This window comes from Ailuropoda melanoleuca, chromosome 10 (assembly GCF_002007445.2).
Source record: "Ailuropoda melanoleuca isolate Jingjing chromosome 10, ASM200744v2, whole genome shotgun sequence".
Lineage (NCBI taxonomy): Eukaryota > Metazoa > Chordata > Mammalia > Carnivora > Ursidae > Ailuropoda > Ailuropoda melanoleuca.
The window spans coordinates 56,433,746-56,457,530 of NC_048227.1; the positions used below are offsets into that span (position 1 = coordinate 56,433,746).

Genomic DNA, 23,785 nt, shown 5'->3' on the forward strand with positions numbered 1-23,785 from the left:
TTAGATAAAAATGTGATAAAAGTTAGAAATTTAAACTTATTCTTTTAAACTCAAAAAAAACAAAATAAAACTTTGAAAATACAGGTTGAAATGTTTTTGATCTGCTTTCATAAAATGACCCAGTATAATTCTAGCTGAGTGTACTAGGGACCATTAATATTTGTCAAGTATGAATTACAGGACAGCTCATTGGTTTATTTAAAATGTAAGCAATAATTACACTGTTTATATATGGTCAGAGTGAGGTCTCACAGGACTGTTTTAATGAAGAGATGACTAGCTTTTAATCACCTGCATGTGTTGTTATTTTGTTAAGGGAATTTTATTTTCTAGTGTTAAAGATGAAATATGGATTGTGCAAGTGTCTACACCCACTTTTTAAAAAGTCAGGTTAATTCATTTAACTTCTTGAGATTTAGATAAAGAACAATAGGTGAGAGGAAACCAGAGGCATCTTCTGACAGGTACAGTAACCTCATCTCTACTCAGGGAGAATAAGGAAAATTAACACTTTATTATTTCTTTGACTTCAGAAAAGACATATGTCAACGGACCAAGTAATTAACAGATTCTGTTATTACCAAGATTAGTCCGTACTGTCCATGTGCTGGGAAAAGCACAAAGATGGAGGGAGAGTGACACAGTCAAGGCAAAGAATTTCACTCATTTTAGTTTAGAATTTGATGGCAGAAAAGAAACTGTATTATAATTACCAAGTTTAAACTGAGCCTAACAAATTGCTTCTGTCCAAACTTGAGTACAGATTTTTGCCCACGAGGGCTATATTTTTTAGCTTTTTGAACCCCCATTGTGAATGACACTACATCATTCTTTCACATAAAATCTGCATCCAGTAAGGGAGAGAGAGAACAATGAAGAGCAGAGAGAGTCAGGATGAGATTGAAAGGCCGAGTGACCAGTGACCCAGTTTGGCAAGCCAGACTCACAGTATCTCAGCAGAGCTCTGAATGGGCCTTCATGGTTACTTGTGAATTGCTAAAACTTCAAATAAGTATGGGAACTGCTGCTTATGGTCTTCAATGAAAAACTTTCACTAACAGCAACACTTTCAGAACCCCCTTGCCTTAAGATTTTTACATGAAATATATTTTAACAAGTGTATGATTGAGCTGACTGCAGTGATTAAGTAGAGGCCCTAGCTTATTTCTTTCTTGCCAGAGCCAGATTTCTGGCATATTCTAATCATTTCTTTAAAAAAAAAAAAAAAAAGTAAAAATCAGTGGCACAGAACTCTTGCCATGATCTGATATATAAGCAGTTACAATACTGGTTTACATTTAAAGTTCATCATAAATTTATACCTTCTGTGCATACGTCAAATATCAAGTACCTGTCTCTGCAGAGTGGGATTATCAACAAATAAGAAAAAACTGCTTCTTTCTAACTCTATTTGGTAAATTTCTTATAAGTATAGTTATTTGTAAAAAAAAAAAAAATTAACAAAACTGAAGGAAAAAGATGTTAATTATAAAACCTTGAAAAATATGATTATGAAATCTCACTTAAACAAATACTTTGTTTAAGCCCTACAACCATCCTATAAGGCTAGGAGCAGGAACTACCCTTATTTTATAGAACAAGAAACCCAGATCCATTAAAAAAAAAAGAGAGAAAGAAAAAACAAACAACTAAATGATCTTCCAAATTAGTGAAGTTACAAAGGGATACTACAATGAAAACAAATTCTAAATGAGTGAAAAAAGAAGTATTGAAATTGTAAAACCTATTACTCTTACTCCTAAACCCTCGCTCTGATGAAGTTTGGGGGTTTGTAGGTTTTAGGTTTCTGTGGCATGAATTTGAGAGAGAACTGAAATACCCCCTCTTTTGGAGGGGGTCAGTGTCAGCATGCCTACAGAAGTGACTACTGTTGGCTCAAACCCCAAATCACAAGATATCAATCAACCAGCTTTAATTCTAACACTCAAAGGATCTGCCTCATACGAATAACAGGAGATTCAGATGTTTCTTTTCTCTAATTGCTCTGTCTGAAAAAAATTATAGCATCAAACAGTTAATTCACTTTATAAACAACCTAATCTTATGCTACAGAGCAAAGGAGGGAAAAAAGGTGAACGCAACATCTTCTACTTTCGGTAAAAACCTGTTCTATTTCTCATAAAAATAAAGTAATATAACTTTTTAAAGATTTTATTTATTTGAGAGAGAGAGTACAAGCAGGGGGAGTGGCAGAGGGAGCGGGAGAAGCAAATTCCCCACTCATCAAGGAGCCAGAAGTGGCGCTCATCCCAGGACTCAGGGATCATGACTGAGCTGAAGGCAGACACATAACCTTAACTGACTGAGCCACCCAGACACCCCTAAAGCAATACAATGTACTAACCAAGCAAACAGATCAATCACGTAGCTCCTCGGTGCTTCCCCCACATTTCTGACATCACTGAAAATTTTCTTCACATTAATGGGAAAGAGGGAGAAAAATCTGGCTAGTCTCTCAGCAAACAGAGTAGGGAACTTTTATTTTTTATTTTTATTTTTTTAAGATTTTATTTATTCATTTGACAGAGAGAAAGACAGCTAGTGAGAGAGGGAACACAAACGGGGAGTAGAAGAGGAAGAAGCAGTCTCCCCGCTGAGCAGGGAGCCTGATTCGGGGCTTGATCCCAGAACTCTGGGATCACGCCCTGAGCCGAAGGCAGAAGCTTAATGACTGAGCCACCCAGACGCCCCCAGGGTAGGGAAATTTTAGAGTAGCATTTTAGACCAGGTATTACCCATAGCAACCAGCCCCTGGATAGCTGGTGAAGGACTCTACACTTCTATAGTGCTCATGCGTTATGTCGAACCTGGTTTCTCCTTTTTATCTCATTTCTGCTCATCTTTTAAGACAGCTCAGTCTTCACTACCTCATCCAGAATAGATAAGAACAATTCCAGGTGCTTCCTAATATTCTTTGCAGATCTCCATTCCTGCACACACCGCATCTGGGCATCTTTCTGCCCATTCCAACTATACCAAAGTTTCATAACAGCAGGAACTACGTCTCACACCTCTTACTGTCTCCAGTGCCAGAAGTCAGTATGACGCAAAGGAAATGACTGACAAAGGATAAAATTCACAACATCAAATGGAAACCAAAAGTTAAATGGCAGTCAGGAAGGGTCTCAAGGAGTAAATAAATTCCCAGGAAGCAGAGCAGAAATGGAAATGTGAAAAGCCAAGTGGCTACAGGGATTGTACTTGTGGGTAAGAGAGATGCTGGGAAACTTCACTGATTTGCCGTGGAGTGTAAGCCTTTCCCTACACATAGACTCTATGTGTACAACAGCATATATGAACTCAGGTTTCAACTAGCAAAACTGTGACAGAGGACTGATCACCTGGAACCCTGATATAAACTTATCACAGTGAAAATGGACATTTTTATTCTCATAAGCCTAGCTTCCTAGGTTCTTCTATATTACATTAGAAAACTGGGAAATAAAATATGATTGGGCAAAGCTTGTAGGTGTTTTGTATTCTCTAAAGTAAAAGAATAAATGTTCTTAAATTTTTGTCGTTACTTTTTTGTAAGTTGTTTTTAATGAATAAAGAAAGAAGTATTTCACTTCAGTTCTGGTACTGAAGCTTAGCTCTGAGTCATTGTAACTACAGCTGACACCACAAAAAAAATTTACCTGAGCTCACCTTTGGTTATTTCCTGTTACCTCTAATTTGGCCAACTCCTCTAGCCACTTACAAAACAAAACAAAAAAAGGAACACACAAAGCAGCTCATCATTAGTTACTTGAGAACAATGACCTAAAGCACGTCTTCATAAATATTAGTACATTCTACTTTCATATGATTAAATAAGGCAAAATTCCTTCATGCATGAATCACTTGTTGTAAGAAGTAGTAGACAATGGTGCCACATAACATTTATGAAGTACTTTCTCTTTTTATCAGGTGATGACAGCCAGTTCTTATCCACACACACCCAATCTTAAAGTCTTTCGCTTTCAACTTAAGTCGGGTGCAGGTGTTTCAAAATGCTTCACAATCTGACAATACCACAGGTGTACTGAACCAGACAGTAAACAGTTCTTCACTGAAACAGTGACTTGATGTTTTGGATACTCCCCACAGATCCTGAAATGACAGTTATTTTCCAATATGATGTTACAAAAGGAAGAGGCAAATAAAAGTTTTTCCAAAGATAAGATAGTGGTATTAGAAATGCAGCCTCCTCTGGTATGAAAGGTACTATTAAAAGTACCTCAAAAGTATGGGTGCTATTTCTATCATTTCAATGAAGCCTGTGTACAGTATGTGTGTGTACTCTAATCAATGTAAGCACATGACAGCTGGGAAGAAGTCTGTCACAAAGATATCCACCTATCACCTCTGAGATTGCCTAAAGGGCAGATCTGTGGATTAGAGCCATGAGTGGCTACCTCACCGGCCCCTTTCAAAAAGAACGTAAGGGAAATCACATTGCCTATTCTCCGGTATGGATGTGCAGGTTGGGCAGGCTACAAATTTAGGAGAGAATAAAGAGCCTTTAAAGAATCAAACGCTTCACAAATCTGTGTGTCATTACCGTGCAGGGCCACGCTAATCTTGTGTGTACTGTGATCTGGGTGTAGGAATGGCAAACGAGCACGAACATACATTCTGACAGAGTGCGCCAGCTCAAAGCATGTGACTGCTTTTCATTTTCATGTCTGAATGTCATAGCCACCATTTTATAAGTTCAACAAGAAAGTGGCCAGAATTCTATAGAGGAACATAAAAAAGAACAAAATGGACAAAACAACAATAGCAGAAGTTCAGGTTCCTAAGATCATACCAGTAAATACCATAGGAGAGAAAGCATGAAGGCAAGCTCAGGTACTAAACATAAATCATATAATAAAGAGTTAGGAAAAAGCAAACATTTCAGAATGTTATTTTAAACTAAACAAAAAACTTAAAAGGTTGAAACAGTGAAAATGAAAACAGATGGAAGCACGCTAAAGCAAAAAAAACCAATAAACCAGGAGATGGAGATTTGAGTTCTAAACCTAGTTCTTCAACTAAGAAGCTAAGAGACCCTTAGCTACTCATCTAAGAAATCAAGGGACTGAACTAAATTAACATTAAGGTTCTATAATTAAAGATTCTTTAAAGATGTCAAATACCAAATTAACACCCAACCAATTTCTTCCTGTTCTCCTTTAGGAAATTTCCCCTCATCACTCTGTGTCTTTGTTAATTTTGCTGCTGGCTGGGGCATACATCATTATAGAACAGTCTTCTTCCAAGGGTTTGAATTTCTTTGTGATGTTCTCACTCAGTAGGCAAGGATCTTATTTTTTTTTTTAAAGATTTTATTTATTAGAGAGAGAGAGAGTGAGAGCACACAAAAGCAGGGGGAGCAGCAGGCAGGGGGAGAGGAAGAAGCAGGTTGCCTGCTCCTGATGCAGGGCTTGATCCCAGGACCCCAGGACCATGACCTGAGCTGAAGGCAGACGCTTAACCAACTGAGCCACTGAGGCACCCCAGGCAAGGATCTTATAAAGAAGTAAATTTTAAATGACATAAAGTTTTTCAAAGTAGATTGTTAAAAATCATCTAAGAAAAGAACAGTAAAGGGGCACCTGGGTGGCTCAGTCAGTTAACTTTCCGACTCTTGATTTCACTTCAGGTCATGATCTTGTGGGTCCTGGTATTGAGCCCCGCATCAGGCTCCATGCTGGGTGTAGGGCCTGCTTAAGATTCTCTCTCCCTCTCCCTCTGCCCCTCTCCCTGCCTCACTCTCTCTAAAAAAAAAAAAAAGAAGAGTAAGATAGCCATTTCAATTGCTCTTTTTTTTTTTTTTAACTGAAGTAGGTATTATATGAGTTTCAGGTGTACAACACAGTGATTCAACATTTATATACATTATGAAATAACCACCACCATAAGTCTAGGTGCCATCTGTCACCATATAAAGTAATTTCAATTACTTTTAGTTGATAAAAGCATTTTTTCAGTGTTCTTTAAAATACTACAAAGTACTAAAAAAGGATGAAAAATACAGTACAGAGAAATTAACTGAAAGCCAATGCTTGCAAATGGGACAGGTACGAATTGTATGAGTCCAATTTCTGTTAGCAGTAAAAAATGATTAATATCTTAATTATACTTCAAATGGAAAAACTAATCTATATTCCCAAATCCTCAAAAATGTGGCAAAATAGACATTAAACAGATTTAAAAAGAAAACAAACAAAAAACCAACCCTTATGGCATGGAAAAAATGAAATGGAATGGTAAGGTTAAGTTACTGGGGTTTCTCAGTGAAAATTTCTGTAACCTTAGTTCAAAAATAAAAGTTTACTTAAAAAGCTCTATAAGGAGATACAGGAAAACGGCAATACTGATTGTCCCTGGAAAGGGAAACCGAATTAGGGTTTGGTAGATATAGGTAGGGTGAGAGAGTTTTCAATAAATTCCTTTATATACTTTCTGATTTTGGAATAATATAAATAAAATTTTTAAAATTATTTAACTGAAGATAATACATAAAAAAACTTTAATAGGGCCTCATCAAAATTAAACATTTTTACTTTTCAAAAGAAAATTAAGACATGTCATAGACAAGGAGAAAATAATTGCAAATCATATGTCTGATAAAGACTTGTATCCTAGGGTGCCTGGCTGGCTCAGTCAAAAGAGCCAGCGAATCTTGATCTCAGGGTGGTGAGTTTGAGCCTCATGTTGGGTGTAGAGATTACTTAAATAAATACAACTTAAAAAGAAAAAAAGACTTGTATCGAGAAAATACAAATAATTCTCGAAACTCAGTAGTAAGATGAAAACTCCATGAAAAAATGAGTAAGGCATCTGAACAGACATTTCACCAAATATATCTACAAATAACAAAAAGTATATGAAAACATACTCAACATCATTAGTCGTTAGGGAAATAAAAAAACCAAGAGATACCACTACACAACCACTAGGATAGCTATAATAAAACAAAAAGCGTATGTTGCCAAGGATGCAAAGCTGGCAGGACTGTAAAATGACGCAGCCACTTTGCCAAAGTTTAGCAGTTTCTTAAAAAATTGAACACAAACCTACCATAAGACCTAGCAATTCCATTTCCAGGAAACCACTCAAGAAAAATGTAAACGTACGTCCACATAAAAACCTGTATGCGAATGTTCGTAGAAGCATTATACATAAAAGTGAAAAGCTGGAAACAATCCAAATACCCATCAGTCAGTGAATGAACAAAATATATACCCAACTGAATACTATTCAGTAATAAAAAGGAACAAAACTACTAATACATGCTACAATATGGATGAAACCCAAAAACATTACACTAAGTGAAAAAAACCAGTTGCAATTTCATACGATTGCATTTATGCAAAATATCCAGAAGAGGTAAATTACAAAGACAGAAAGCACACCAGTAGCTGTCTACAACTGACAGTAGGAGCAGAGATTAGCTGCAAACAAGCACAAGGGAATTTTTGAAGTGGTAGAAATATTTTAAAACTAGATTATGGTGATAGTTGCACAACTTACAAATTTATTAAAACTAAAAATTGAAGTACCAAAAAATTATTTAACTGAAACTCTTACTGAAAACTAAAATTACACAGCAATACAGATAGACTACAATTTCTCCTATGGTATTACAATCAACTTAATGTTAACTATGCCATGATTTAACGATCCTAAATACTGTCAGGTAATGACACAAGGAAATAATTCAGTACGTGAAATACTGAGCAAACGTTTTCACCCTAGCATGAGAGATACGAAGATATGTAAGACACCATCAAAAACCTTGCCTATGGAGCCTACTAGAGCACAGTGGTGACAAATGATACAGTAAGACCTTATACAGTAATACTGATAACCTCTTACACCAATGAAACTTGTTTAATTTCAACAATTTTGAGTAGCAGTCAATGATCTTTTCATTAATCCTTGCCGGTACTGGTTCTGCTGGTATTTTAGGTGCCCCCCTCCACTCCTCCTGAGCATCTGTGCACCCTAGAAGAGCTAGACCAGGAATGCCAGGAAAGGCAAGCACATCTGATTAAGGGAAATAGTTACAGTCATAGACCAAAGGACCTATTTTGAGTTCCATATTCTTTGTTTAGTCATTTAGGCTGAAATATCAACATTCCCCTAGTCCCACTTTGTTTCCAATTATGGTTGTTAGGCAAACTATTTCTTTAGACACTACACGCTTTTTTTTTTTTTAAAGATTTTATTTATTTATTTGACAGAGAGAGACAGCCAGCGAGAGAGGGAACACAAGCAGGGGGAGTAGGAGAGGAAGAAGCAGGCTCCCAGCAGAGGAGTCTGATGTGGGGCTCAATCCCAGAACACCGGGATCACGCCCTGAGCTGAAGGCAGACGCTTAACGACTACGCCACCCAGGCGCCCCAGACACTACATGCTTCTTGAACTGTGTGATACAGTTAGTCACGTAAGTAATAATATAATCACCCCAACTTAGAATGTTAATAAGAAACATACCATTATCTACTGAAGTTATATTGTTATAGTAATATTAATATATTTATTAATGCCTAACCTCTTTCCATAAAGGATATAAAGTAGCAAGTTAAAAATTTCTCTATATAATAAATACAAGTCTGTACAACATATTAACAAATATAGTAACATTCCACTGAAATTTCCCCAATTGCCTGGTAACCAACAGAACTATGATTGCGTCATTCAGCAATGGGGTGATGATCAAATTACGGTACATCGATATGAAGGACCATAGTGCTGCTATTTAGAAAACAGCTTTAAAGAATTCTTCTTGACTAAAACTATGTTCATGTTGTGTTAGGTGAAAGATGCAGCAGGACATACAATTTTACAAACACATATATACTCCTCTTAAATACACAAGTGTCTATATGCATGTGTGTGTCAATTGTGGTCTCTATGAGTTAGGGGATGATAGCATTTTTTTTCTTTTATTATTCTCTGCATTTTGTGTTCCTTATATTGCAATTAATAAAACAGAATTCAGCAATTTTTATATTTTTCCTTTGCCTACAAGAAATTAATTTTAACCTAAACTACAAAATGAGGACTATGAAATAGGGTAAGTTGTTAATTGCACATGTGAAATGTCAATGCCTAAGGGAGCAATGCTGAAACATTAGGAAGTGGTAGAAACTTCAAAGAAAATACTTATCTGTTATTTAGTATTTTGAACTTTAAAATATCAACCAAAGGTAAGAAAATTTTTTTACCATCTCTTATTCCTTTAGAATGAAGAGACACAATGCAAAATGTAAAACAGTATTTACCAGAACAGAACCCACAAATGAAAGACCCAGGGCACCAGAGATGTGGTAAGAGAGTAATTAAAAAGCAGTATTATTTTATTTTGCCAAAGAGAGTCAATTCCTTAATTTGTTAGTGTCAATAATTTATAAAATAATAAATTAAACATCAAATGCTTCTGTTTCAAAAGACTGTTCCCTACAAGATAATGAAAATATCTTCCTAAAGCAACCAGTAAATGTTATTTATAAATGCAGAATGCTTATGTTATACTTCAGTTAACAAAAAGAAATGAAAGAACTGTTTTAATGTTGCTGACTGTATTACCTTCAGGAGCAACTGCAGAAGGACAAACTTCTTTGAGGAGATCGCCCAGCGTATGCAATTGTCCATCTGCAGCCACAGGACGAAAAAGCTTCTGAATGAAAGGTCGTTCAGTTGTTGTCTATTTGAAAAATGAAAAAAGAATTCAAACAATTAAGTCTTTGTTGCTGTGAATTACAAATTAATAGATCAAAAATTTAAAGCTGGCATCAGATGCCTTCTGAGATAGTGTAATCAGAAGCATAAAATATCAATGCTCAACATAAAATCAGTACCAAAAATGCTTAACATAAAATCAAGTAAATCTAATCGTGAGAAGCAATCAGACAAATCCAAAATGTGTGACATTCTAAAGACAACTGGCCAAAAAAGAAAAGGAGAGAAAAGAAAACACAAGACAACTGGCTTCAACTCTTCAAATAAGTCAAAGGAAGAACAAAACAATATAAAAAGATTAAAAAGGATTGGTGAGATATAACAACTAAATACAAAAATAAATCTTGACTGAATACTGGGTGGGAGGGAAAAATCAGCTATAAAAGACATTTCTGGGATAACTGGGGAAATGCATAATGAACATTAGATAATATTACTGAATTAACGTCAAATTCTTAATGATTATAAGGATAATAGTTATGAGGACAATATCCTTTAAGAAATTCACGTTTACATATTTAGGGATGAGGAACTATGCTGTCTGAAACATCCCTTCAAATGGTTGAGTGCGCACAAGCACGCCTGAGTATAAATGTGGGAAAATGTTAACTACTGGTGAATCGAGGTGAACGGTATACAGTCTTAGCTGTTTTATTATTTTAATTTTTCTGTACATTTGAAAATTTTCAAGAAAGACTTATAAATAGAGAACAAACTGACGGTTGCCAGAGGCGAGGAAAGTGGGAGAATGGGAAAAGTGGGTGAAGGGGAGTGGGAGATCCAGGCTTCCAGTTAGGGAATGAATAAGTCACAAGGATAAAAGGTACAGCACAGGGAATACAGTCAATGGTACTGTAATAGCATTGTGTGGGGACAAATGGTAACCACATTTGTGGTGAACACAGCATAATGTAGAGAGTTGTCCTATCATTATGTTGTACACCTGAAATTAATGTTAATGGTGTATATCAACTATATCCCAAAAATTAAAAAGAAAAATAAATCAGAATCCAAAAAAATTTTTCAAAATACCAGATATAGCATTTCCTCTGACAACTATTATTAGCAGTATGTCATAATTTACTGCTGATAATTTCAACGTACTGCCCACTTTTAAAATTCAGTTTCATTTATAGGAGCATGACAATGATGAGGAAAGCCTCATGACACACAGTGCAGAGGCCCTGAAATCAGCCAGTGTATGAACAGCACTATCACTTATGCACTCTTATGATTTTGCATCCAGTTTCTTTGGAAAATTGGGACAATCTGTATCTCTTCAGTTTGTTGTGGAAAAGAGTGAAGAACAATGCCAAGCACACAGAAAGAGACACAGAGAGAGAGAGAGAGAGAATGAATGAATGAATATTAAAGATAATAAACACCCTGCCCCCAACTGTTATTTTAAGATGTTAAGTTTTTATATTTAAGTCTCCATGGATAAAAAATCATAAAAACATACAAGAAGAGAACAATGCCATATATTTTATAAGAATACTTGATAAGTAAATATACTCATATATTCATTTTTACATGTAGTATTTACATACAGTATTTTAAAAAATTTTTACATATTTTTCATATATTTTCATATAGTGCTTTATGATAAAATGATTTCAAATACCTAACCATTAAAGACAAGTTTGCTTCTTTTTTAATCACAGAGGTACACCTCAATTTCTTCAATATTACTATTATAGATTTTATATAAAAAATAATCTGCTTTTAATATGGACATAAACTAAAATGTAAGAAAAATAGACATGATTACAGCTTGTGAGCTACCTTTCCCCAGCTCTTTTTTTTTTGTTTCTTTTAAAGTAGATTTCACACCCACAATGGAGCCTAACACCAGTCTCAAACTCAGGACCCTGAGATCAAGACCTGAGCTGAGATCAACAGTTGGGACGCTAAACTGACTGAGCTACCCAGGCCTCCCTACCTTTCCCAGCTTTATACTGTATATTCAGTGGACACATAAATAAATGTTAAAAATAGTATTCCAATAATAGTTAAGTATCTGTGTAAAAAAGCCTTGATAACTTGATAAAATCTTGATCATTAATATGCATTGAATATAAAGCAATTCATTTCACTAATTGAACTCTATGGGTTTTTTTAAAAAGTATGACTGATATCCTTCAATTTAGGAAGTTCATACATTTCACACAAGATGAAACAGAACGATGTGATGCACAATCAAGGATTAACTATGTGACGATAATAAGGGTTCGGGGAGTTCGGAGAAGAAATAAATGAATAGAGGACCGTAGTAATAATTTAAAATAGCCACCACCCACTTAGGGTTTTCTATCTTCCAGGCAATGAAGAGGCTTTTAAGACTTTTTAGCAAAGGAAGTGACGTGATGAAAGAGGCTTTTCTAAAAGCTAATGGAAAGCAGCACTGTGTACGAGGACTCGGTTATGGGGTAACATCAGGAAGATGGGTGAGAGGCTGTCTGAATAATGCAAGCCTATGTGATGACAACTGGGGTTGGGGCAGAGGAAAAGGAGGGTCAGGACTATACGCCCAATTAAAAAAAATAAAGTTAAAATGTATCATGCATAGTCTGATTTGAAAACACTAAGATTTTCAGCAAAGTCAAAAATTTTTTTTCAAGATTTATTCACTCCCTACTTAGTGACAAAACTGTGAGGTGAATGGCTATAATAATACATATTATAACCACCTGAAAGCAATAGGCTAAAAAGGCCCCAAGTGGGCTTAGCTAGATATCAAAAAAACAGAAAGTGTCCTTCACTCCTATTCCTAGAAAAATGGCCTATAATTTCTCTGTAGCTCTCTTTTTTCTACTCTCCCAAATCTGAGCAGTGATAATAAAGGTATAACTTCAACAACCTTTATAATGATGTTATTTGCGTGGGTGGAGGAGAAAAGGCCTTGTAGTATTAACATATTCTAAGTAATTTCTGTAGAACAGTAACCAAAAAAACTCTCATCAAAGTAAAGTGCTGTTTCTCATGTAACAAAAACCTTACTTTGAAAGAATAATTACCCAAATACCTCGATCAAAAATGTAATAAACATCTTCTATTCAATATTTATCAGAGTACCTTTATATTCTTATTAAAATTCAGTATTCTAGAAAAGAGCAGTTAAGTGTCTGAGTAAGTTACACCAAAGATTATGAAAACGACTCAGTTTCGGGAGTTACTGCCCCTTAAAACAAAAGCCTTTCACAGATGGATCATGCATTCAAGTACTGTACAGAGGTTCAGAAGGGCAATGAGAATGGAGGGTAGATTCATGCAAATTTCTTGGCAGATCTCATTAAACCTAAACTGAAGTTCAGCAGACAAGACTAATATGCTAGAAGTATTTAAAAGCTATCTTCCTCTTGATATATCAAGAATTTTAAAGATAGAAAAAACTCTACAAACATGAATTCTGCAAACGTTGATTTAGTATACATGAAACTGGACAATACTAACGATATCCATGTAATCTGAATCTTGGCCTGACAGACAAGAAAGCTGCTCCAACAGTAACATAAGACAATACTTACTTAATCTAGCCATTTCTTTGTGAATATGCAAACTATTTTCAGTGACTTCCAAGAGGTAGTATTGCTCTCTCATAAGAAATAGTATGACTTCATAAACTCATCTTTGAAACTGCCCTTGCTACTTTAACAAATATGTTACTCATTTCTTAAATACACCAAACAGAACACAAAATTGGGGTGCTACTGGCTGGCTGCTCCTCATCCCTCCTCTTCTCATGTACCCTCACCAATGAAACAATAACTTTTCCTGTATGGAAAAGTTATGTGGTTGATTTTGCCTTGTAGATACATGGAACAGAGGCAAAGGAATCAAATTGATAAAAATGTTAAATCTGTAATAGTTTAGTGAATCTTACACATTTTCTTAAAGTGACAGTTCAAGAGTTACCCTCAAATTCTTAGAGATGATGTGTGTTACAACTATTGTGTAAACTGGAGGCTAATCCTATTATTAATCTTCTATCTAAGAAGTAAGAGACAGGGAAAAGGTTTATTTCCAACACAGCCAAACAGGTTAACCAAACAGGTTAACATTAAAGCTGATAAAACAAGAAATGCCGACTTATGACTTATTATGTTAGGCTGAAAGATAAGACAATGTATGGACTTTAAGAGTAACAGGAACAATGGATATATCATTAAGACCAAGTTTGATTCTTATGAGTTCATAAAGTACATACTGCAACAAAAACGCGAGGCAGTTGTTGAAGAGCACAGGCTTTGGAGCCAGAAATAATTGGCTTTAAGTCCAGGTTGTGTCATTTATTACAGACCCACTGGCACAGTTACCCGACTTTCCTGTGCCTCAGTTTCCTCAACTATAACACAGGAATAATTATATATATGTACACATATATGCACAGGCATAAATGGACATAATATCTACACTGTAGAGTTTCTGAAATAATAAAATACAAGCACAGCACAATCATGGTACATATGACCACCTAAATACACATCCTAAGACATGATCAACAGTTTTAGTTTTATCCCAATTTAGCAGACTTAAGTTTATTCAAATCTTATTTTCTCTTAAGTTCAACGTCTGGATGCTAAATCATGAAATTCAGCTTAAAGGAAATACTGATACACTGGACGTCATGAAAATAATAAAAAAAAAAAAACCCTTTTGTTCTGTTAAAGATCCTAAGAAGATGAAAAGACAAGCCATAGACTGGGAGAGAATACCTGTAAACTCAGTTCCAATAAACTTCTTATATCTAGAACACATAAAGAACTCTAAAATTGCAACAGTAAAAAAAGCAAAGAATTCAACTAGATAATGGGCAAAAGACAGACATTTTACCAACGAGGATATACAGATAGCCAAAAAAGCACATGAAAAGATGTTTGACACATCATTAGCCATTAAGGAAATGCAAATTGCCATACCCCAATGCATTACTACACACCTACAAGAATGTCTAAAATAAAATGCTGGTGAGCACGTGGAGACACTAGATCACTCATACGTTGCTGGTGAAAATGTAAAATGGTAAAGGCCCCCCTGGAAAAGACTGTGGTAGTTTCTTACAAAACCAAACATGTATCTACCATATGACTCAGCAATTATACACTTGGGTATTCCCAGAGAAATGCAAACTTAGGTTCTCAAAAAGCTCATACATAAATGTTCATAGCAGCTTTACTTGTAATACCACCGAACTGGAAATAATCCCAATGTCCTTCAGCAGGTGAATGGTTAAACTATCTATGGTATATCTATACCATGGAATTCTACTCAGCAGTAATAATAATAATAAATTATTATGATAATGAACAACCCTATTAATATATGGAATAACTTGTATGGAACTCAAGGGAGTTATGCTGCATGGAAAGAGCCAATGTCAAACATACATACTGCATGATTCCATTTATGTAACATTAGTAAAATGATAAAATTTCAGAAATGAGAACAAATTCATGGTTGTCAGAGGTTAGGGAGAGGAAGAAGTGAGGTAGATGTCTGTGGCTATAAAAGGGTAGCCCCGGGGCACCTGGGTGGCTCAGTCAGTTAAGCAGCGGCCTTCAGCTCAGGTCATGATCCCAGGGTCCTCGGATCGAGCCCTGCGTTGGGTTCCCTGCTCAGTGGGGAGCCTGCTTCTGCTCCCCTCTCCCTCCCTCTCTTTTTCTCTGTCTTAAATAATAATATCTTAAAAAAAAAAAAAAGGGTAGTCCTAGGAATGTTTGTGTTGGAACAAAACTGATGAAATACGAACAAGGTTTGTGGGTTGTATCAATGTCAGTTTCCTGGTTATGATATTATATTATAGTTATACAAGACGTCAAGAATGGAGGAAACCGGGTGAAGGGTATAAAGATCTTTCTGTATTATTTCTTAAAACTGCATGTGAAGATTATACATGTTAAACTGATGTAAAGCATTTAGAACAATGACTAGCACATAGTAAATGCTCAATAAGTGCTGTTAATGTTCTCATCAATGTGACCTGACACTCAACAGAAATGTACTGAATACAAATATGTATTTTGTATTGAGTCATAAAACAAAACATGCAGGATTATAAGAAGATATACTAATCTCACAGCCATCCTGTCACTACACGGCATTACCGATATTTTACTGTTTTGGTCATATATGTTGTATTAACATATAATATGAATTAGAAATGTTGGTTTTGTCAAAAATTACAATTTACAGCTAGAAGGGTACACACCTGGCTCACTGACCATGGAGTCAGACCATGGAGTCAATGACCATAAAGAGGAGGAAGAATCCCATCAGATAGTAAAAGGAGATTCTATTCACTGAAACAAAATGAGACTAAAAGTTACGAAAGAGAAAAACAAAAATTCAGCAAGGATACAACCTAAAAGATGCTCACTAGGTGCAAGGTAATTCACTGGGTTGTGAACCTTAAAAATGGCCTTCAGTAAAAGGCAGGAAGGTGGGAAGGAGTACGGGGTTAGGGGTCTCCCACTGAAACAGCAGGCAGAATCTGATGATGACAAAGGACCTGGTTGTCATAAAAGCTTGGACAGAATCAAGGCTGCCTGCGTGGCTCAGTCGGTTAAGCGTCTGACTCTTGATCTTGGCTCAGGTCATCATCTCAGGGTCCTGAGGTTGAGCCCTGTGTTGGGCTCCTTGCTCAGTGGGGCATCTGCTTGAGATTCTCTTTCCCTCTCCCTCTGTCCCTTCCCCCGCTTGTGCACGCTCTCTCTCTCTCTCTAATACATAAGTAAATCTTTAAAAAAAAAAAAAAAAAAGCTTGGACAGAATCATCCTAGTAGTAGTATCCAGGTTCAGGATCTCCAACCACTGACCTGAATCCCTGTAAAGTGATCATTTGCTCCGGTGAGCCTTAGATGGGTATTCTTAAACAACTATTTTATTTATACTTTATATATGTTGCATTTTCCCAGGTGTAACAAGTTTCTACGTCATTAACTGCTTTGTGTGTATAGTTTGTAAGTTCTCAGAAATAGGATGATTGATTCACTACATTTACAAGTATAATTTTTTTGATTTACAAGAGTTCTGTAAGTATAGCAGAGGGTTTCATTTGTTAGATATGTAGGTATTTTTTAAAAATCAGCTATACTGAACTTAACAAATTAGCTAAGTCTATGTGTTGATTAATAAAGAATATAATTTGATTTGTTTCAATGGCCATATAAGTAGTTCTAAGTCTTTTAGAAGAACTGAATCTGAAGGAGGATAAATTAGATAAATAGTAAGAAGTAAAAAGGATTGCTCTCATTTGTATATAAAAATTACTATATCTATAACCAGCATAAATTAAACTGAAAGACATTATAAAACCTAGATTTTACCATTTAAAACTCTAACATAACACAAATAACTGTATGTCATCCACACACAGAAGCTACCTCCAATATCAAAAAGCTCACCAACGAAATCAGTGTACTTTCATTTGACACACAATTTTAAAATATGAACTAAATTTAATAATTTGAAAAGCTTTACATGATAAGCCCTGAAAGTTCATTGTTACCAAGATGGTAACAATGATGAAGACTGATATAACTTTCTTATAGATTCCGAGGTAAAAACAGCAACAAAAAACCAAATCCACAATATAATACTTCACAGAATCACACAGTCACTGATACTCCATTAACAGCAGTGACAGGCATTACAAAGATACAAAGATAAACTGCAATGAAGAATACTGTACTTATTTCCTGCCTATGTTTAAAAAAACTGAGAATGCTTATAACAAAAGCATGTGTATAGTGACAACAAAAACTATTAACACATGTAGTTTGAATAAAATTATCCCAATAGCAGTACCCACATACAGGACCTCTGACTAATGACCAGAGGGCAGGGGGTAAATTACCTCAGAAATCTTTACTCATTAAACATTTACTGAGTACTTACTTACTAGGGCACTGCTGCTGGTAGAAACAAAATGAATAAAGTACACATAAATAATTGTAATACAGTGTTAAATGGTAAGAGAAATATGTACAAAGTGCTATGAGAGAAAATTTAAAAGCCTGAGCACAAAATTTAACTGCACTTTTTGGGCAGCTAGAACAAAAACAAAAATAAAAACGAAAAGGCTGTAACTGGTTTCGTGATTTCATCTTCTAAGAGTGGAAGATATATACCAGTAGGTACAAAGGAAAATATGCTAAATGTGGTAGAATTTAAGGTATGAAAACACTAGGGAGTTTCAAAAGAGGATGAAAACAAAGAAGGGAATATAGAAGGTTCTAAAGTTTCCAATTTGAAATACATAGTATTTTTTTAAATAGAGAAAGAGATAAAACCATTTCAGGCAAAGCGCAGTATCAATCCTTTCTTTCACATGTCCCTCCTCACTAAAGGATTCAGAGAGCAGCTGCCCCGTATAATGATACCTGTGAGAAATGAGTGAATGGGGGGACAAAAGCGAGCTAAGAGCTTAGCATCTAGCGCTTGGAATGCCAAATGTAGTGAAATTAACAAAGCCTTGGTGGAGTCCCAACTCACAACATGACTGACTGTATATCTTGGGCAAATTACACCAATCTTCAGCAGTCTGTTTCTGAATTTGAAAAATGGCAATAATATGTATCTTTGAATGACTGCCATGATAAGTAAGATGAGATACATACAAAACCTACTACAACAGGTGCTTAACAAGAATTGATTTTCATTCCTCCCTTTTAAACCACTGATAACTGTGGAACCAAAGAAAGGTAACATTAGTCCTCACAGAATCAGTAACAGAGAAAATGAAAAATAATTGGTATTCAAGCATCAGTTCCCTTTGAAATCTTGTTAATTAGAATAAATATGTGGCAGAAAGAAAAAGAAAACAGGGGTTTACACAGGATATGCTGCCAGATATTACCAACAATGACACATGATAGTGCTTCAAACTGTCACATGCATATTTGGCCGAAGATATATTCATGCATGTCAAATTTTGTATCACAAGCTTTACAAAAGAAGTCTCATATTAAAATTAGCTTAAGAATATACACAATTATAATACCTCATTAAGTAAAAAGAACAGACCATTTTCAAATGAATGCTTTTAGACCTTTACAGTAAACAGTCCTTTTGGTGGTCGGAAGTGGGGGGGAGAGGCAAGGAGAGGAGCTGGTGGGGAGTGTGGGGGAAGTCTGTGCTACTTAATCAGACTACTTTTATCTTCTATGTAGGGATGTAGGAGACCTGAAAATAAGCACTTTCTGTAGTTATGATACCAGAGTCTGAAGTCCACTTTTAATATTCCCAACAACACTAAAAAATAATAATTAACAGTTGAAAAGCTGTCATTATTATAGTCAAGGACACTTAATCCTCAAAGAAGTAGTATCTTAATTGAGACTATGATTAAATGAAAGCACTCATCAGAATTATATCCATACATCTGGTTTGAAGTTCGTGTTTTGTGTTATTTAAATTGCTGTATTTATTATAATTCTGTCTAGACAATGCCAAATATATTTTGTCACATAAATGGTTAAGGAAAATATTCTTCAAATACAGGCAACAGCTTGTGTCTTCCTCATATCCATTCACTGAATAAAATGTGTTAGAGGGAAGCACCCTCTTACTCAAGATTGAGATCAACTGAATGCTACATAAAAGTTGATTTATAAAACAAGTTATGGCTTTTAAATTTTTTATATGAAATTATCAGTAAAGTGGCCAAATGAGAAGCTTCCTACAAAAGTGCTAGGACTGATGTTTTTAGTAATAATTATCTTACTTCTTCTAAAGTTTCTTCCAAAAGATTTGAAAACCATATCAAGAGAATCATAGTTTAAATTTCACGATCTATATGAGATTTAAAATATCTTTGTGAATTTTATCCAAATCCACACTAAAAAGGTGCATACAAGAGTGATGCAATTAATAAACTTTTCTACTGAAGAATAAAAGGGCACTTTTATATTTAGACTATTTCTATCTTTATGGTATACTTACGTACAATAATTAGGCAGCACTTTAAATTTGTGTAAATAAAGAAATCAAAGTAGCAAGAAAAAACATTTGAGTAAAAGAGGTTGTACTGACCACAGAACTGAAATTCTGTTCTCTTGATGCTCAGTTAAGTGTCTCATCCACTAGAAAAGTCCTTCTAACCCTGGGCCAGGAGCTAGTGAAGCTCTACAAAGATCCTTAGCCCTCTTAGCATGGTCTGTGGCTTTTCCAGTGCTGCTAAATAAAGTTTATAATGTGGGAACATGGAAAATTATGTTTCTGACACAAATAATTTTAAAAATTCATCGCACTGAAGTATCATCAAAAGCAGATTTTGCAGGAGTGCCTGGCTGGCTCAGTCAGTACAGCGTATGACTCTTGATCTTGGGGTTGTGAATTCAAGCCCCACGCTGGGTAAAGAGTTTACTTTAAAAAAAAAAAAAGCAGATTTCATAAATTTTGGTGATTTTTTTTTTTTTAGAAGTAACAAATGAAAACAAGTGACAAATATTTCACAGTTCTCCCTGCTGAAGTAATCTGGTGATTATAAAATTAAAAAAAAATAGCACTTGACTACTCTAAAGAATAAATGAAAAAAAAGCAATGTATTAAAACTCCTAGAAGAAAACACAGGAGGAAATCTTTATGGCCTTGAATTATGCAATAGTTTCTTAAGAAGATATGACAACCCAACAGCACAAATGACCTAAGGAAAAGTAAGCTAGTCTTCATCAAAATGAAAAATCTCTGTACTTCAAAGACACCATCAAGAAAATGAAAAGAAAATCACGGTATGTGAGAAAATATTTGCAAATCATGTATCTGATAAAGGATTCATAACCAAAATAGAGAAACTTTTACAATCAACGGCAAAAAGACAACAAAATTAAAAAATTAGCAAAGAATTTGAAGATATTTCTCCTAAGATGACATACAAATAATCAGTAAGCACATGAAAAGAAGTTTAACATCATCAGTAATTAGGGAAGTGCAAATCAAAACCAAAAATATACACCCCTTCATAGCTGTTAAGGCAGTTATACTTAAAATGACAGAAAATAACTGGTGTTGGCAAGGATGTAGACAAATGGGAACCACTGAACATTGTTGGTGAGAATGTAAAATGGTTCAGATGATCTGGAAAGCAGTCCAGCAGTTCCTCAAAAGATTAAACACAGAATTACCACATAACTCAGCAATTCCACTCCTAAGTATCTACCCAAGAGAAATGAAAATATATGTCCACACAAAAACTTGCACACTAATGTTCAGAGCAGCAGTTACTCATAATAGCCAAAAGGCAGAAACAATCCAAATGTCCATCAATTGGTGAATGGATAAATGAAACATAATTTTTTCCTGCAATGGAATATTAGTTGGCCATAAAAAGGAATGTACTGAAGCATTCAAAAACACTGATGAACCATGGAAATATAATCCAAGTAAAAGAAGCCTGACACAAAAAGCCATATATTATAAGATTCCATTTATACAAAATGTTCAGAACAGGCAAACAGAGACAGAAAGCAGTTTAGTTGCCACAGGCTGGAGGAAAGGGAGAATGAGGCGTGACGCTAATGTGGTATACGGTTTCTTTTTGGGATGATAAAAATGTTCTGTAATTATATAGTAGTGGTGGTTGCACCAACTCTCTGAATATTTTTAAAATAGAAGGGAAAAAAATCAATGAATAGTACACTTTTAAAGGGGGAAGCTTATGATAACGAACTTATACCTCAATAAAGCTGCTATAAGAAAAGAAAATAATGTAAAAAGACCTCATATGGATTGTGAGAGGAATCCTTCTGGGGTGATAGCCCAGATTCATCATAGTTTGATTTATAAGTATTCATCATACCATATGTCTACTTCATGATTTTTTAAAAAATGTTAATTATATTTCCTTTCAGAATTGAAAAAAAAAATTAAAGGTTAAGAGCCCCCAAACAATAAGGATCAGAGAAATATTCCCGCCCTCATTAATTTAAAAAAAAATTACAGATTTTTCTTTAAAAAGTTGTACAGCATACTGGCAATTTTAATGTTGTCCATGGAAATTTAAATAACTTTGCCTTAAATGTTCACCAAAACTCATTTAAAATTCATGCTCTGATACTTAAAATAAAGCCAAAAAGGTTCTGAAATTTAAAAATGCTAGTTAAAAGGGGGTAAGGTGTACTAAAATAGACATGGAATTTAATAATAAGGTGTTATATAAAATAGAAGTAGTCTATCTTACCAAATATAGTGTCTGGATCATAAATAAAGTCCTTATTGATAAACTGCTACCCAGATTATAGACTCACATGTCTACTATTTCTGAGCTTTCTCAGAAACCTCTCCACCAGTCAGGGTAGCAAAGGAACTGCTCATCTTCCTTTGTCCTTCCTTACTAGCTTGGAACCTCTGATTGCCATCCACACTGCTATGACCTAAATGGGGAGAAGGGACTCTGCAGTAAGAGGAAACTCTTCCTCTTGCAAATTCGTGACTTAGAATCTGGAAAGGTGGGGCACCTGGGTGGCTCAGTCGGTTGAGCGTGGGGCTCTTGGTTTCAGCTTGGGTTATGATCTCAGGGTCACGAGACAGGGCTCTGCACCCAGTGGGGAGTAAGCTTGGGATTCTTTCCCTCTTTCTCCCCCCTTCCCCTGCATACAAGCCCCCATCTCCCCCCAAAAATGTGAAATTTTGGGAATATAATATGTACAGAGAACTGTCTATAGAATCCAAAGTAGGCTGATGTATCCCAAGAGCATTTTATTTCAAGATAGTAATAATCCAATACCACCAATTCAGCAAGTCAAATTACAGGTTTCTTTTTCATAATGGAAGTTTTAAAATAGCACAAACATTTATTTAGTACACTGAAGTGGTGATTTTTAAATGGGGTTCTAAGAGGATCACATACATCAAAGATGAATTCTTGTGTAATTTAGGTGAGCTTATCTGAGAAATGGAAAGGAGATTGTGGCGAGGGGAGGCAAGAGGCATTCTGCTTCAAAGAATTCACTAGCAAAAGAGGATACACTGTGGCTAACAGCTACAATCACTGTACTTACTTTAAAGCCCTCTTAGGAATCAGGTCTTAAAAAATGATAAACTTCGTTGGCCTCATGAATAGGTATTAGCTAAACTACAAAATGAGTGAGACCATGGTATTCCAACTTAAAAATACAGTGCTTTATTTAAGTAGTTTTTTTACTCTTCCAAAAGCAACATCATTAGTCCCTAGAATTGTAATTAAAGGAAACCTTCCTTATCACACAGAATATGGATTTCAATAATATTTAATATGGGCATTGTTAAAACACTCCAAAGTAATAAAACTATTCATTTATATATGATATGATTTAGGAAGTCATGTAAGTCAAAAAATCTTTAAACTTTACAATGACAATGTATTAGGGGGAAAAGCAAATTTGTTAGTTCTACTCCATTAAGGATTCCTCATGCAATGTAAAAACTGAGCTCACGTTACACTTTGATGTGTACATCCTTTTGAAAGCTACTCTACCCTGTTTTATATGAAGCATCTGTAGCTAAAATGAACACCTAGTGAAGAGTACGGATGCCGCATTACATAAGCAGACGTCAGAACTGGCCAAGCTGATTCTAAGTTACTTTAAACATGGACACAGAGTCAGAAATTAGCTATGGCTTACTTCTTAGAAGTAAGAGATAATTACCCTCATCATGATGAAAAGGATTTTCAATGTAAGCTAATAGAGGTATTTTTCCTATAGCAAAGCTCTGCTTTTAAAAATAAACCTCAAAACTTTAATTAAAATAGGAAATGCTTTACTACATAGTAAAAACACTTCTCAGTTTGTGAGGCAGAGAAAAGGAAGGACTCTGTAAAGGAGGAAAGATGGGACAGAAAGATGAAGAGAAAGAAAAGGGAAGGAGGAAAAGAAAAGAGAAAGGAAGAGTAAAAGGACAGAAGGACCTACTGAAGTATATGATTTCTCACAAATTTTAAACTAGCAGGAGAAATTCTTTCCTTTTATACACATGAAGTGTTCCTCTTATATATGCTTTGAAAGATCTAGACAAATTAAATGTTAAGAATCTTATTACATCAGATTTCTGAGTTTTCAGTTTTGAAAGC

The 23,785-nt window shown here is 35.2% G+C and overlaps 1 protein-coding gene across 3 annotated transcripts in view; it reads right to left on the reverse strand.

Moving 5' to 3' along the window:
• ATG5 (autophagy related 5) overlaps positions 1-23,785 on the reverse strand; it is a 122,336-nt gene that overhangs the window by 8,721 nt on the left and 89,830 nt on the right. For all 3 annotated transcript variants that reach the window (XM_019806211.2, XM_002925483.4, XM_011232656.3), the window contains one exon: positions 9,586-9,703. In XM_019806211.2, coding sequence (XP_019661770.1) covers positions 9,586-9,703 — 118 coding nt within the window. The remainder of the gene's footprint in view (positions 1-9,585; positions 9,704-23,785) is intronic.